Here is a 14,084-nt window from a genome sequence, read left to right as displayed (position 1 = left end):
ACAATTAAATAGAGTATTGCTGTTTTTAAAGTCCTTTTTTTAAACTAAACCAATTTTAAACAATGTCATCAACAAGAAGAACTAATTGGACATCTACAAAAAGAAGCCGAAATGTCATATTGAGAGAAAATGGCCTCTCTTATGCTGAAATTGCAAGACAAGTTGGTGGTTCAGGGACTTGTTTTGGTGTACGAAAGTTCTGTTTGCGTTACGAAAAAACGAAATCAGTGGAAAATAAAGCCAAATCAGGCCGAAAAAAATGCACAAGTGCTACTGCCGATAGAAAAATTAAACGGCAATGCCTTCAAGATAGAAAAATGTCATCAGATGCCATTAGATGTGAAATGAATGCAGCGGGTATTGCAGTAAGTTCAAGAACAATAAGAAGAAGGTTATCAGGATTTGGACTACAAGCTAGAATTCCAAGGAAAAAACTATATTTAATTCAAAAGCAAAGCCAAAAAAGAGTTAAGTGAGTAAAAGAGCACATTAAATGGTCAGAAAATCAATGGAAGCAAGTAACCTGGAGCGATGAGAATAAAATATTGCTCTTTGGGAGTGATGGTAGAAAATACGTGAAACATAGAGTAGGTGAAGCACTTCATCCTGATTGCATTGAAGCAACTACAAAAAACCCGACAAATGCCATGATTTGGGCATGCATGTCTGCAGATGGTGTGGGTCGAATTCGAGTGATTGGTGGCATCCTGAATGCCAAAAATACATCGAAACTGTCCTGAAACCAAAATTGATACCTTCCATCAGGGATCTCTTCCCCAACAACACACCAATTATTTTTCAGCAGGATTCAGCTCCATGCCACACAGCAAAAGTATGCAAAGCATGGCATATAACATAACTTTTTAATTTGAAATTTCATCATGTCTCCTTTAGATAAATAATATTTACTTTTCCTCTTCAACAAAAATTTGGAAAATCACAAAAATTTCAGGACATTGATTGAAATGTTTAATAATTGAAGACATTTAAAGACTCTTTATTTTTTAAAGGAATTTAAGGACACTTTGAGCCTGCACTAACACTTTTATTACAAAAAGCAAGAAATATTTTTCTTTGTAGGCAGAATCAGTTAGTTAGAGGGGGGAAAGGGGGGACACCTGTCCCTCAGAAGAGGTTTCTAACTCATATAACATAATAAAATATAATTTTTTCACATTTTTTTTTTTTTTTACTCTTTTAAATACCAACTGTTTCATTTGCTAACTCGAACCTCATTACTTCTTCCATTTTTTATCCGATCCCATTTACCTAAAACATTTAACAGGTTGTTTATTATTATTACAGATTTCTTTGCACACAGGTTTTTTTTAAACTTATTTTTAACAAAATCATAAATTAAAAATGTCTACAGAATTTACGATATCATTCGATTCAATCAAAACTATCAATACATCCAAAATCATCAACTGCAATAGCATAAAATACACACTGTTTGATTTCTTTTATCAGATCATGAATGAAAGAGTTAACAAATTTCTTTGTTTAAAAAAATGTGAAGAATGCCAAATCTTATCTAAAATATATTTTACAATACAAAATAACATAATCATACATAATCTAAAAGCATAACTCCTTAAGCGTCACTGCCCAATATAAATATAACCAGTATTCTTTACACTGTTTCTCCCAATATACCCCCTGCTAGATTATATATTCAACTCGGAATATTTTTTGATCGTCAACTTATCTGAGACCATGTTAAAAAGGAGAGGATAAATCAAATTCAATTTTAGCATATTAAACTCAAATAAAAGTTGTGACTTTGTATAACACAAAATTTATATTTTAACTTACGTTATAAAATTTTGAGTAAGAGTCTTTTGCGTCAAAGCCTTAGACTCTTAAACTTTTTGAAGAATTTCTTCTCCCTCCCCTCTGCATTCAACGTTTTATTTTTTTTTTAAGTGAATTGCTCTCTTTAGCTTTTCTGAGATGTTCTCTTGGCTGACAAAGAAGTTGTAATTTTGATTTGCAACTTTATAAAAAAAGTATTGCTCACTTTAGCTTTCCTGAGAAGCGCTCTTGCCAGGCAGAGAAGTTGTCGCTCTCCTACACTGAAATTTTGACCTTGTTCTTCAACTTCCACATCCAAACCACCTAAGCTCTGAATTTTGTCTTTGACATGGCAATCTTGCAAAGCTTTCCATATTTGGGAATCACATTTTAAGTAACAAGGGTCGAGATTCTCACGAATGGTGCCGCTAAACAAGAAGGGATCCTGAGGGATGACAGACAAACTGGATCTGAAATCAATCAGATAAAGTAATAAGAAATAAATTATTAAAAATGGTAAAAGACGTTTTTAAAGAAACTGCGAAGGTTTAGATTTGCTATTGAAGAAAACAGTTTCTTATTTTACACATACAATTCTAACTTTTACATTTATTTTTAAAAGATATTTAAAGTCAGAAATTCATACATTAAAAGTATAAAGAGTTTTCCAAAGATAACTTTTTCTTTTCAAACAGTCAAATTTAAATAATAGTTAAGTCTTCTATAGCGACAATTCATAAAAGCAGATGGAATTGAAAATTACAGCAAACTTGTCCCGATAAACATATAAACTTATTTAATGTTAAAATAGTAATAAAAAAGACACAAGTATAATAGTGTTTCATAGCTTTTGGATGTCATTGATAACACTGAATATATGATATGGTACATACATAGGTCAACAAAATGTGAATTGTTTTAAAGTAGGCAGCAAAATTCCAAAATATAACAGAAAATATTTTTATAAAGAAGGAAGACAACTTGACTGATGGTCACCTACACTAGTTAACATAAGGGTTGAAATTGCAAAAAAAAAAAAAAAATTGTAAAAAAAGATTCTAAAATGAAAAGAGGTTTGTTTTTAATTTTTCCATTTTGATACTGGAAATAAATATGGTTCAGAATGGCTATATCATGCTAAGTGCCATAAGCAAAAGGTTGAAAAAGAAAGAAAAAAGATTTATCGCTATAGCTTAAGGCTAATAACACATTATAACCATATAATTTTTGTATCATTAACCTTTTCACGTGGGCGCAAAAGTAAGAAATCGAGATCCTCTGGTGGGCTCTTTCTGAGACTGGGGGATGAATTCAAGAAANGCAAAAAATATACAAGCTAATGAGGTGCACAGTGATAATAAACACTCTATTATTGAGTTAAAAAACGTCGGAAATTTCAAGGACCAAAGGGAAAAGCTCGATCTACATCCATTTTTCACGTAAATAATGGATAGATCTTCCTCTCTTGCATTTTGGGGATTACTATGTTTAAAGTGTGAAATCAGTTCTTCCTGAGAGTTATCATGCAGTGAAATCGGGTCATAATGCGGAAAAAAACCCTTTTGTTCGCTTCTTTGAATCAATTTTTATATACATGAAGAGTTCTTTTTCGTGGTCATAATTTTTTTAATTATAAATATCTATATTATACATTATAAATATCAGTATTTTAATTTATAAATATTTGTAACATTGCTGAAAATTTAATATCTCATCGAAAGATAATAAATCTTAGGAAAGAACATAAATAGTTGTAATGTCATATTTTTGTAGACAGGTCTCTTCAGTCTGAATTAATAGTGAATGGATTTAAGTCATAGCCGATGGAAAAGAAAATATAGGAAATTTAATTTGAAATCAACTCTTTGAATGAATTATTTTATTTTCATCTTTTTGATCTATCGACTTTGAAAAATACCGGTCACTTCAATAAATGATAAATATTTTTTCTCTTTATTCAGCAGAATCATTTATTTATTATTGTTATTATTATTATTGATAATAATAATGAAATAAGAAAGCAAGGTAAATGAGGATAATTTTGCCCTAACTCCCGGCTAATTTGAAAGATCCTCTCTTGTTAAGAAAGTAAGATCATTTCGATTGAAAATTATGTTATCAAATAAATTCTTCTTATTTTATAAATTTTTAAGATTTCTTAAAAAATTATAAACTATAATAACTTTGTTAATTATTTAAAAATAAATATACAAAAATTTTTAATCAATTTTCAAAATAGTATATAAAAGTTTATATCATTCCTTTAAAAAATATTTTATGCTTCAACCGAACTCTAAATTTAAAACACAATTCTTAGTACATTTATCCCTTGAACTCTTAGTTAGAATCTAATATGCGTTCTAAATATCTAACAAAATTTTTCTTCAACTTCCTTTATGTCTTTTTAAAATAGTTCCAAAAACGCGAAAACTCATAAATATTTCAGTTAATGTGCTTCAGTTGCAAATGATTATCATATAACAATCGGGCTCATTTCTTTTATTTTGCTGCAAATTTCATGAAAAGTAAGCACTTTATCGAAACTGCGTAGCATATATAATTTTTTTCCCTAGCATTTTTATATTTTTTTTAAAAAACATAGTCATTCACAATTGACTTCAACTTACTCCTGTAATAGATTTGTAGAATGTTATTGTTCAAAAATTTAGCTTCAATCTTATAAAAAGATACAAAACTGAGATATTAAAAGAATTTCTAGAAACTACAACTGAAAGTTAAACTGTGTGTAGAAAGAGGGAAAGAAACATGAAAATCGCCACAGAAGGAAAATGGTTTTCTTAAGAAAGTTAAAAATAGCGTTCATGATTTCAATTTCTTAAACATAGAAAATACATTAGTAATTATAAATTATATATTCATAAATGTGACATTTAAAATATTTATGTATCTAAAAGTATAAATACTCTTCGGTAGTATTAAGTATATATATTTCTCTTCGGAAATGCAGATATTTATTTAAAATCATGTAAGAAAATTTTTTTTAAACTGCAGGAATTATAATCAAAATTTTAAAATTCTAATAACTATATTTATAACACGAATTTAAAATAAAACCTAAAAAAAACTATTTATTTGAGTTTATGTAAAATATATGGCTTTGATATTTTATTTCAATTTGATTTAATTTACTTAAAAGAGCGCTTTTCGATTCTGATTAATCCATATTGTTTTATATACAATTAAAAATATTCGTTAAATTATATTTGTAATAAAGAAATTAATTTATTCAAAATATAACTCACAAGTAGAACGAAAAAATTTGTACAAAAAAATAGCAACAATGAAACTGACTAAAAAAGACGTAAGAAAACGGCAGACAAACAAAAAAGTTCCCGAACTTGGTATAGATGTTTGAAGGTAGGTGGGAAATGTAAAGAAACCTTTCTCCCCTTAGCTTAAAAAGGTGAGACCTCTCATAGTGACTAAAACAATAAAACAAATCCCACTGTAACTTGATCCTGTCTCTTAACTGAGGAGGAGATTTTTTCCCCTATTCTTACGCTGAAAGTGTCACATGCCCACCACAGGACCCCAAGATCAGATGTGACAATTGCTGTCACAGCCCCCCGGAAAAGGTTAATATCAGCATTTTGATGGTGACTTAGAAATTTGTAACTGTGAACTACCTATTATTGTTATATTAAGCTTCTACTGTATCTTCAAATGGCAAGAAATATTTTTACAGTTAAAAAACATGATCACAATGTTTTTAGCAAGTACAAATAGAGAGAGCTTACATGCCATCTCGATTTTAATAGTCCTTTTGACATGTGGATTAATTTAAAGGTTCGATCAATTTAAGGGTTAAAATTGAAAAACAAGAAGTCGGTAGCATACCTTAATTTTTCAAGTGGTAGATTGGCAATGTTCACTCCATCTATAAAAACTGTTCCTTCAAAGCAATCGACCATTCGGTAGAGAACCTGTATCAAGCTTGTTTTTCCTGAACCAGTTCGACCCACGATGCCAATTTTCTCGCCAGGACGCGTTTCAAAAGTAATATTCTTTAAAACATATGGAGATGATTGTCTGTAGCATAAGCTTACGTTGACAAACGAAATTGCACCATGAATAGGCCAAGCAAAAGGAGGCTAAAAGAAAAAATAAATAAATAATTAGATTTTTTAAAAAAAATTGAAAAAAAACCAGATTATTACTTATCTATATTAAATGATATGAGATTATACTAATCTATATTAAATGAAATGAGGTTATACTTATAATTTACATTAAATGAAATGAGATTATACTTATAATCTATAGTAAATAAAATGAGATTATACTAATAATCTATATTAAATAAAATTAGATTATACTCATAATCTATATTAAATAAAATGAGATTATACTCATAATCTATATTAAATAAATTCAGATATAGTGACCACCACTATAAAATTGCTGGATTCTAAAATCGGTCACTTTTTAAAAATCAAATCTGCAAGAACTGAATCACAATATTATATTAACCATGCTAAAACAGCAAAGAAATATTGAAAGTTACAAAAACTTTTATAAACAAGTTGAATTTCTAACTTCAAATTTTGCTGATCAAATAAATATGCTAACATTTTAAATCCCTTTTGCAAATGAAATTTTTTTGGTTATATTTGATTAAAATGTCAAATGTAAATTCTATTAAAATGAAAGTAAATACTGTAATCAATTCAACTTTTAGAGTATTTGAGAAGTTTCAAGTTGAAACATTTTTTAATGAGTGTAGATGTTCCAGTTTCTGAAATAAGCCACTTTATGAAATCAAACGCTATTAGAGCCAACGTGATTTTTTAATACACAGCGGGCACTGCATTGTTAAAAAACCGGGAAATTGTTCTTTCACATTTGCAAGAAATTGAAATATCAAATGAGTGCTCAGTCACAAACAGGCACAAATTAAAGTATAATCTATTGACATCTAAATATTTCTTGCATGAGCTTTAAAAACCATACATATTAGTTTATGCAAGATGACAAATGAAAAACTTAACTGTATGATGGGAGGCCTTTAAAACAATAGAAATAGAGAATGAGGCTTCTTTAAGAATAGATAAATGATGAAATGATAGTAAAGAGATTAGCGATGAGTTATATTTGATATCAGGATAAATGCATGGATTAATTTCGTAATTTATAGAAGCTGAATTAAAAGAGAAAAATAATCAAAAGAATTTTTGAACTGGTCTAAATCTCATGCTAATTATTGCAGAATATCTGAAATATTTTATACACAGGGAACTTTGGAAGTTTTTAGTCAAGAATTAACTTAACTATATTACACTCCTAAAAGTCTAAGTTAACAACACTATTCTATGATTGACATCAAATGAACTTGAAAACAAAATTATTTATTATACGAGGGTCACTCTGAAATTTTTGAGATACAACTAGGTTTTTTAAGTTACACTTACAAGATTTTTGGTGTGTTCAAAGTAATCTCCTCCAGCATCAATGCACTTTTGTAGTCGAATTTTCCACAGATTAAATGCCTCAAGCCATTCATTTCTTGGAATAGATGAAAAATGCATTTATAGCCACATCAATCTCTTCTTCTGAATGAAAACGACGTCCACGTGTTCTTTTTTAGATTAAAGAATAACCAAAAGTCACGCATGGTTAGATCAGGTGAATACGGCGGATGTTCTACCACTTTAATTTGTCTTTGTTTAAGAAACTCAACTGTTAATCCGGCTGTATGTGAAGATGCATTGTCATGGTGAAGCATTAGTGCCCAACCATTCACTTCTTGTAGAATTTCTGGAAGAGATATAGTGATATGCCAGTTTGCTGTTACTGTCTTCTGTCCTTCCAACTTGATGGCTTTGACCAATCCCGTACTTCTAAACAAAGCGGTATACATCACTTTTTTCGGTGCGCATTGTCTTTTCACCATTGTAGACGTGGGATCATCTTCAAAATCCATACTTTGCTTTCTTAAAGCATTGGATCATCAATAAACGGTATGTACATTTCATCACCCGTTACAATTTTAGAAATGATGCGGTGGCCACCATCATTTAGAGTTTCTTTACTGATTCTGACATGCTCCTCTTTTTGGTTCTCAGTTAGATTATGGGGAACCCAACGGCAAACTACTTTTTTCATATGTAATTCATGAATAATTTTGTGCATGGCTGCGGATCCAATGTTAAGTTCCGTCTGTATAATTTGATAGGTACAGCTATTATCATCCTTTAACATTTTTCGTATGGCAAACACATTATCCAGGATTACTGCCGACGGCGGCCTTCCTGTGTGTTCATCCTGAAGAAGATTGCGACCTCTGCTAAATTCTTTAAACCATCTGAATACAGTAGCACGAGCTGGAGATTCGTCACCAAATGCTAATTGCAACTGTTGAACGCAGTCTTCTCGACTTAATCCTGCTTTGAAATCGTAGAAAATCATAGGGCGAAAATGTTCTCGCATCAACTCCATTTTCTCTTCTGTTTAAAATTTATTCTATGCTAAACAAGTTGAAGTAAGTCAGTAAAAAATCCTCTGCTGTGTTAAAATACTTTGTATTTTAAAACTAAACCGTTATTTTTATTTTGTAAATTCTTGGCTGAGCGTATCTCAAAAATTTCAGAGTAACCCTCGTATTTCTTAGTTTATTTCATTCAGTTCTGAATAGTAATCCATAAATAATTCAATAATTCATTTACCATAAATAGCTAACACATTTTTTAATTTATTTAATACTAGAAAATTAGAACACATTCTTTAATTTACATAAAACTGAATAAAAACAGCTGAAATAATGAGAATACAGAAAACTCTCAATCATTTGTGGGTGTATAATCGGCTTTGTGGATAATCTGATTTTCATTCCTTTTTCATTTAGATTTGAAAGTAAATAAATTCATGGAACAATTTTAAGAGTTTTGAGAACAACATGCAAACCAAACATTTATGATCATAGCCCAGGTGTTCACAATTAGTCAAATTATGGGTCTACATTTAAACATTGCAACTTCAAGTGTAATACTTTAGTAAAAAACGAGGGCTGAAAGAGTGAAAATGGCAAAGAGCAAAACAACATGAGTCATGATCTACAGCTGTCAAATTCAGGATGAAGTTCATAATCCAATGAATAGATTGGGCACCCATCAAAGCAGTTTCTTCTTCAAGATTATTACTATTTAAAGCAATGACATTGATAGCAAGAAAAGAAATTTAGTTTTTTCTCTCTTGCCTTCATATGATGAAGGGATATGAATTATACTTCATCATTTATTTAGTCAACATCTAACACATTCTTTGAACTCTTATCAGTTATAAAATAGATAATAAACAAATGAGGGTGGTTCCCCACCCAGCACATATATCCCTAAAGAAAAAAAGAATGAATAATTTATGGGCAATATGCATGATTTTAGAATTGTTGTCAGTTGCTTATTTCTAGTTTCATAGCTTATAAGAGTTTCTAAAAATCCTGTAAGTGCTTTATCTCTTTAAAAGAACTAATTCAAGTGTTTTGAACATTGTTTTGTGCATTCTTTTTTAAACAGTGTATGAACTTCCGAGTTAAAAAGTCTGCTTGTGTATCAACACCAAGAAACAAAAAAAGTTGTTGAGCTTCTTATACAGTAATAAGAAGAAAAATTAAAAGAAAAAGTGTGAAAAAACTGCTATTAATAGATACTAAAATGTATCACTTATATTTAAAAAAAATTAATGATGTTTTTTTTAAAGAGTTTTGCGGCTTATGCACAAATTTGCTTATCCGCCCTTCGTGGTCTACACAATGCCACAGATAATCAATTAATTAATAACAAATTAGGAGAATTATTAAACCACGAGAAACAAGTCATATAAGACATTGTTGGCAGCAAAGCTAATTATAGTACATACAAAAAAAATTAGTTTTTTTTTCTCAAAACACAAATACAAAGGATCCATTTTTTAATTAATTCAAAAAGGTAAAAATACCTTATTTTCCAAAAAAAGGATCCATGAGTTGAAACTTATAATTTCATACTTTATCAAAATGACCATTCTCCTAATAAAACTGAATTCTCTGATATTTTAAGAAAGAAACTTAAAAAACTTGACAGATTTACATGATTTAAATTACTAAAATTTTAAATATAATTTAACAAGTTTCCAACATTTTTGAACATGCCGGATTTATGTACATTGCACTTGATAGGTGAAAAATTATTTTAATGAAAATTGTTCATTACTTTATGCTTCAAAAATCTTATATCATGCCACAAAAGATGCATCGATATGTTTAAAATTAATAATTTTAATTCAAATATAAATCTATTTCCAAAAATAAAATGCTTAGCCTTTTTTTTAGTTTATATTATTTGTTTTAAGAAGTCTACTTTATGAGGAATGCAGTTTTAACAAAAAATGAAAATAACGAAAATATTAATTTGAATTATTTATTTAATAGAACAGAAGTATTTATTAAGATAGCAATAATAGCAAGAAAAAAAGTAATAATACAACAAAATAAGTTTTATACGTGCAATTAACAGTTTAATACGCATAGGTATTAACACTCTTTATGTAAAATAACTGATTCTAACACATTAGTAATTGAGAGTTTCACTGAAATCCACGTTTTCCAGTGATACTTTCAGATTCTCTGAATTTTCATGAATGTCCGTGCTTCCAGAGAGAATAGCCATTTTTTAAAAATTCAAACAAGTAACGCTTACAAGGGAAACTAGGGAAGTGTGACTCACCAATTTTAAAATAAACTAGTGGGATGTATGCCTTATGAGGAATAATTTTAGGGGGCAACATTCGTTTCGGCCCATAGAAGGTCCTGTGAGAGATAAAAAATAATTCAATGTATGGAAAAATCGGTATTACTTCAATGCAGACTATTAGTTATTGTAATTATCTCATACTCCAATTAATTTTGTGGTACTTACTTTCACGTACTATATAATGCATATTTATTCTCATAATTGATTTTGAAAATTTTATATATCTGTAGTTTTTCAGAAAAACCTGTTAGGTTAATTTTAAAAAAAAATTGACAAATCTTTTTACTTTTTTATTTCAAAAATTTTCCAAATTATTTGGAGTATGTAATTGCAAATCAATCAATTAATTAATAATTAATTAATTAATCTGCTAATTGATTTATTAATTAGAAAATTAATTAATTAACCAATTAATTACAAATTAATTGGAGTATGAGACAATTACAATAACTAAAAGTCTGCATTGAAGTAATAAAATATCGATTTTTCTATACATAGAATTATTTTTTATCTCTCATAGGACCTTCTATGGGCCGAAGCGAATGTTGCCCCTTAAAATTATTCCTCATAAGGCAGACATCCCACTGGTTTATTTTAAAATTGGCGAGTCACACTTCCCTAGTTTCCCTTGTTAGGGGAGATTTCAGACATTGAGATTAAGGCATACTATTCTGAGAGTATACAACGATGAGAGATTGAGCCGTTGTGGCTCAGGATATCGAGGAACCAGGTTTGAATCCCAGCTATGGCTGGTCGATACAAATTCTGCACCAACCACAGTGCTGACAAAAAATATCTTTAGTGGTAAAGGCATCATGGGTTAGAGTCCCCTAGCTGCTAGGCTAACGGTGGGAGCTTTTTCTCTCCATGTTACACAAATGCGGGTTAATTCAAAAATTCCTCCACAAAGGCAAATTTCTCCCAATACTTGATCCAGGAGTTCCCCTTGTCTTCAGGATTAGTTACAAAATTACAAGGATACGGAGTTGAACATTGGTAGCCACAAACTCTCAATTGAATTAGATGTTACATGACAGTTATAAGATAAAATATAAAATGATGGGAGATTACTGTATATCATTAAATTTTATTTAAAAGGAAGGGAAGAAAAGATTACCATTTGTAAAAAATCGTGAGGCTCAGTCTTAACATTCTCAATATATTCAGAAACCCTTTCTACGCTCACTATCTCCTTCTCTGTCTCAGTGAAGGCTATGATAGCACCATTTAGAAGACTGGTTATGGATAAGGCATAAGATAAGGCAAGACCAACAAGACCTGCAAATTATAAATAGATATATCAGTTAAGTGATGACTCAGTAATTAAGGCACTGAACTGTCATTGTGAAGAACTGGGGTTCGATCCCCAGCTTCAGAACTACAAGTACCAGCTTTTCTGAAAAGTAAAGGCAGCCTATGCACAGTGCTGACCACATTGCAGGGGTTATGAAATTGTGAAGCCTTAACCTCCACGACTCTCCTGGCCCACAGTGAGCTGTTGCAGGAATGCTTAACTTTTTTACTATATCAGTACTATATTTACTATGCCAATTAAACATCTAGATTTAAAATTATTTATATGTAACTTCTTCATCTGCCGTTTTTATTTATACTTGCATTTACCCCACAAAATCAAACTTCTTTATATGCCTTTTTTATTTATACTTGCATTTGTCCCACAAAATCAAAATTCTTTATATGCCTTTTTTATTTATACCTGCATTTGCCCCACAAAAAGAAAATATCATACACCATTTTGTAAGTATATAAATATTAAGCCAGTACTTTTTGACTTAAATGTCTGCCAGTATGAAAAGAATTGCATACATTTGCGTATTAAATATTTGAAGAAAAGGAATTATTTTTTCATTTTTTAAACACGCATTTTTTTAAATTTTATTCATTAATATCTCTATATTTTCTAAATGAATAATATTAAATGCCTATGGAAAAACATAGTTGCATTACAAAAATTATTATTGTCAAGGTGAATTTATATTCATTTATTTAATTTTCAGTTATAAGTTTTTACATTGCTTTGTAAATTGATATTAGTCCTCTGAAACAGCGATTCCCAATTTCATTTTTCTATAAAGCCTGCAACAATAGACTTTCCTTCAGTAGAACCCCAACTTAGTTCATCAGCAATTACGAACATATTAATCAATGAAAGACTAATTAGTTTGAAAGTGGAAAGAATTTCGTTTTTCATCAATGATAGTCTTAAAATAAGGTTTAAATTCAGACTGTTTCATTCACAGGCCTGAAACGGCATTTAGTCGAATTCAGAATTTGGTTTTGGTGGCTGTAGAAGCTAAAAATGAATAAAATAAGCTGAAAAAATGGTTTGGTTACTTAAAGTCATAAATTTCAAAACCCCTAAAACCTGCCCACAGAACTCTAGGATTCCACAGCACATCTTTTGGAAACTGCTGCTCTGATAGATATATAAATAATACTTAATATTATGATATTTATGTAACTTGCAAGTAATAATATATTTTATATATATCAACAATAAGTATCCAGAAATGCTAAAAAAAAATTTAAAAAATTCCACGAAAAATGATTATTTTAATTTAATTTAGTAATATAATAGTTTATATGCAACTAAAATTTAAAACTAATCTGGCATGGGAGTGGGAAAAAGATCTAAAAGCCTGTCAAAGATACAATAACAGCAACTTTAAAACACATTACACTACATTACTTTATAATACACATGACAGTAATTACTGTATAATACATATTACAGTACATTATAATACACATTACAACTTAGACTAACTAAACAACCTAGTACTTATTTACAACAAAGGCTCAGTAAAGACATTACACTGCATTACAACTTAGGCTAACTACTTTACTACCACTTAGGATTAATAAACATATTACAATACTTTCAAATATATTACCTGCATCAACAGCACCAAACTCTCTTTCCATTAATGCAATCAAAGATACGGATGTCACAACAACAACACCAATCAACTGTAGCCTTAAATTGAGCCACTGGGAGGCTGCAGACATTGCTAAACAGGCTCGCACATTTAAATCAATGTGCTCCAACATTTCTTTAAAAAATCTTAAAAAACAGAATACTTATGTTTAAAAAAATTTCACTTTTGTAACACCATTAATACAGAATACAATCGTTTAAAATATAAACTTTTGCAAAAACTAACCAAATATATATTATATTGACTATCAAATAATTAGATTAATTAGTTACTTTGAAATTAATGGAACAAAAGTCAGTAATGACCATATAGCACCAACAGTTAGATATACATTATATAATTATGTCACAATGACTCTATTGTGGGTAATTAAAAAATTCAATCAAATAATTAGATTAATTAGTTACTTTGAAATTAATGGAACAAAAGTCAGTAATGACCATATAGCACCAACAGTTAGATATACATTATATAATTATGTCACAATGACTCTATTGTGGGTAAAAAACTAGATAGACCTATTATAGGGGTAAAGTTTGTAATTGATAAATCTAGAAAAACCCTGAAAATTTTACAGGTAAAAACT

At 29.6% G+C, this 14,084-nt stretch overlaps 1 protein-coding gene across 1 annotated transcript in view; it reads right to left on the bottom strand.

Annotated features, from left to right (window-relative positions):
• Positions 1-601: 601 nt before the first annotated feature.
• The window catches only part of LOC107437051 (ATP-binding cassette sub-family C member 10), a 44,159-nt gene continuing 30,676 nt past the window's right edge, over positions 602-14,084 (bottom strand). Inside the window, exons 14-18 of the mRNA XM_071186531.1 lie at positions 13,454-13,623; positions 11,656-11,816; positions 5,653-5,906; positions 2,021-2,264; positions 602-736 (exon numbers count right to left, since the gene is read on the bottom strand). Of these exons, the coding sequence (XP_071042632.1) occupies positions 602-736; positions 2,021-2,264; positions 5,653-5,906; positions 11,656-11,816; positions 13,454-13,623 (964 nt within the window). The remainder of the gene's footprint in view (positions 737-2,020; positions 2,265-5,652; positions 5,907-11,655; positions 11,817-13,453; positions 13,624-14,084) is intronic.

Source organism: Parasteatoda tepidariorum, chromosome 10, assembly GCF_043381705.1.
Source record: "Parasteatoda tepidariorum isolate YZ-2023 chromosome 10, CAS_Ptep_4.0, whole genome shotgun sequence".
NCBI lineage: Eukaryota > Metazoa > Arthropoda > Arachnida > Araneae > Theridiidae > Parasteatoda > Parasteatoda tepidariorum.
Note: the sequence above shows the minus strand (reverse complement) of the source record. Positions and strands in the feature narration are given on the sequence as shown.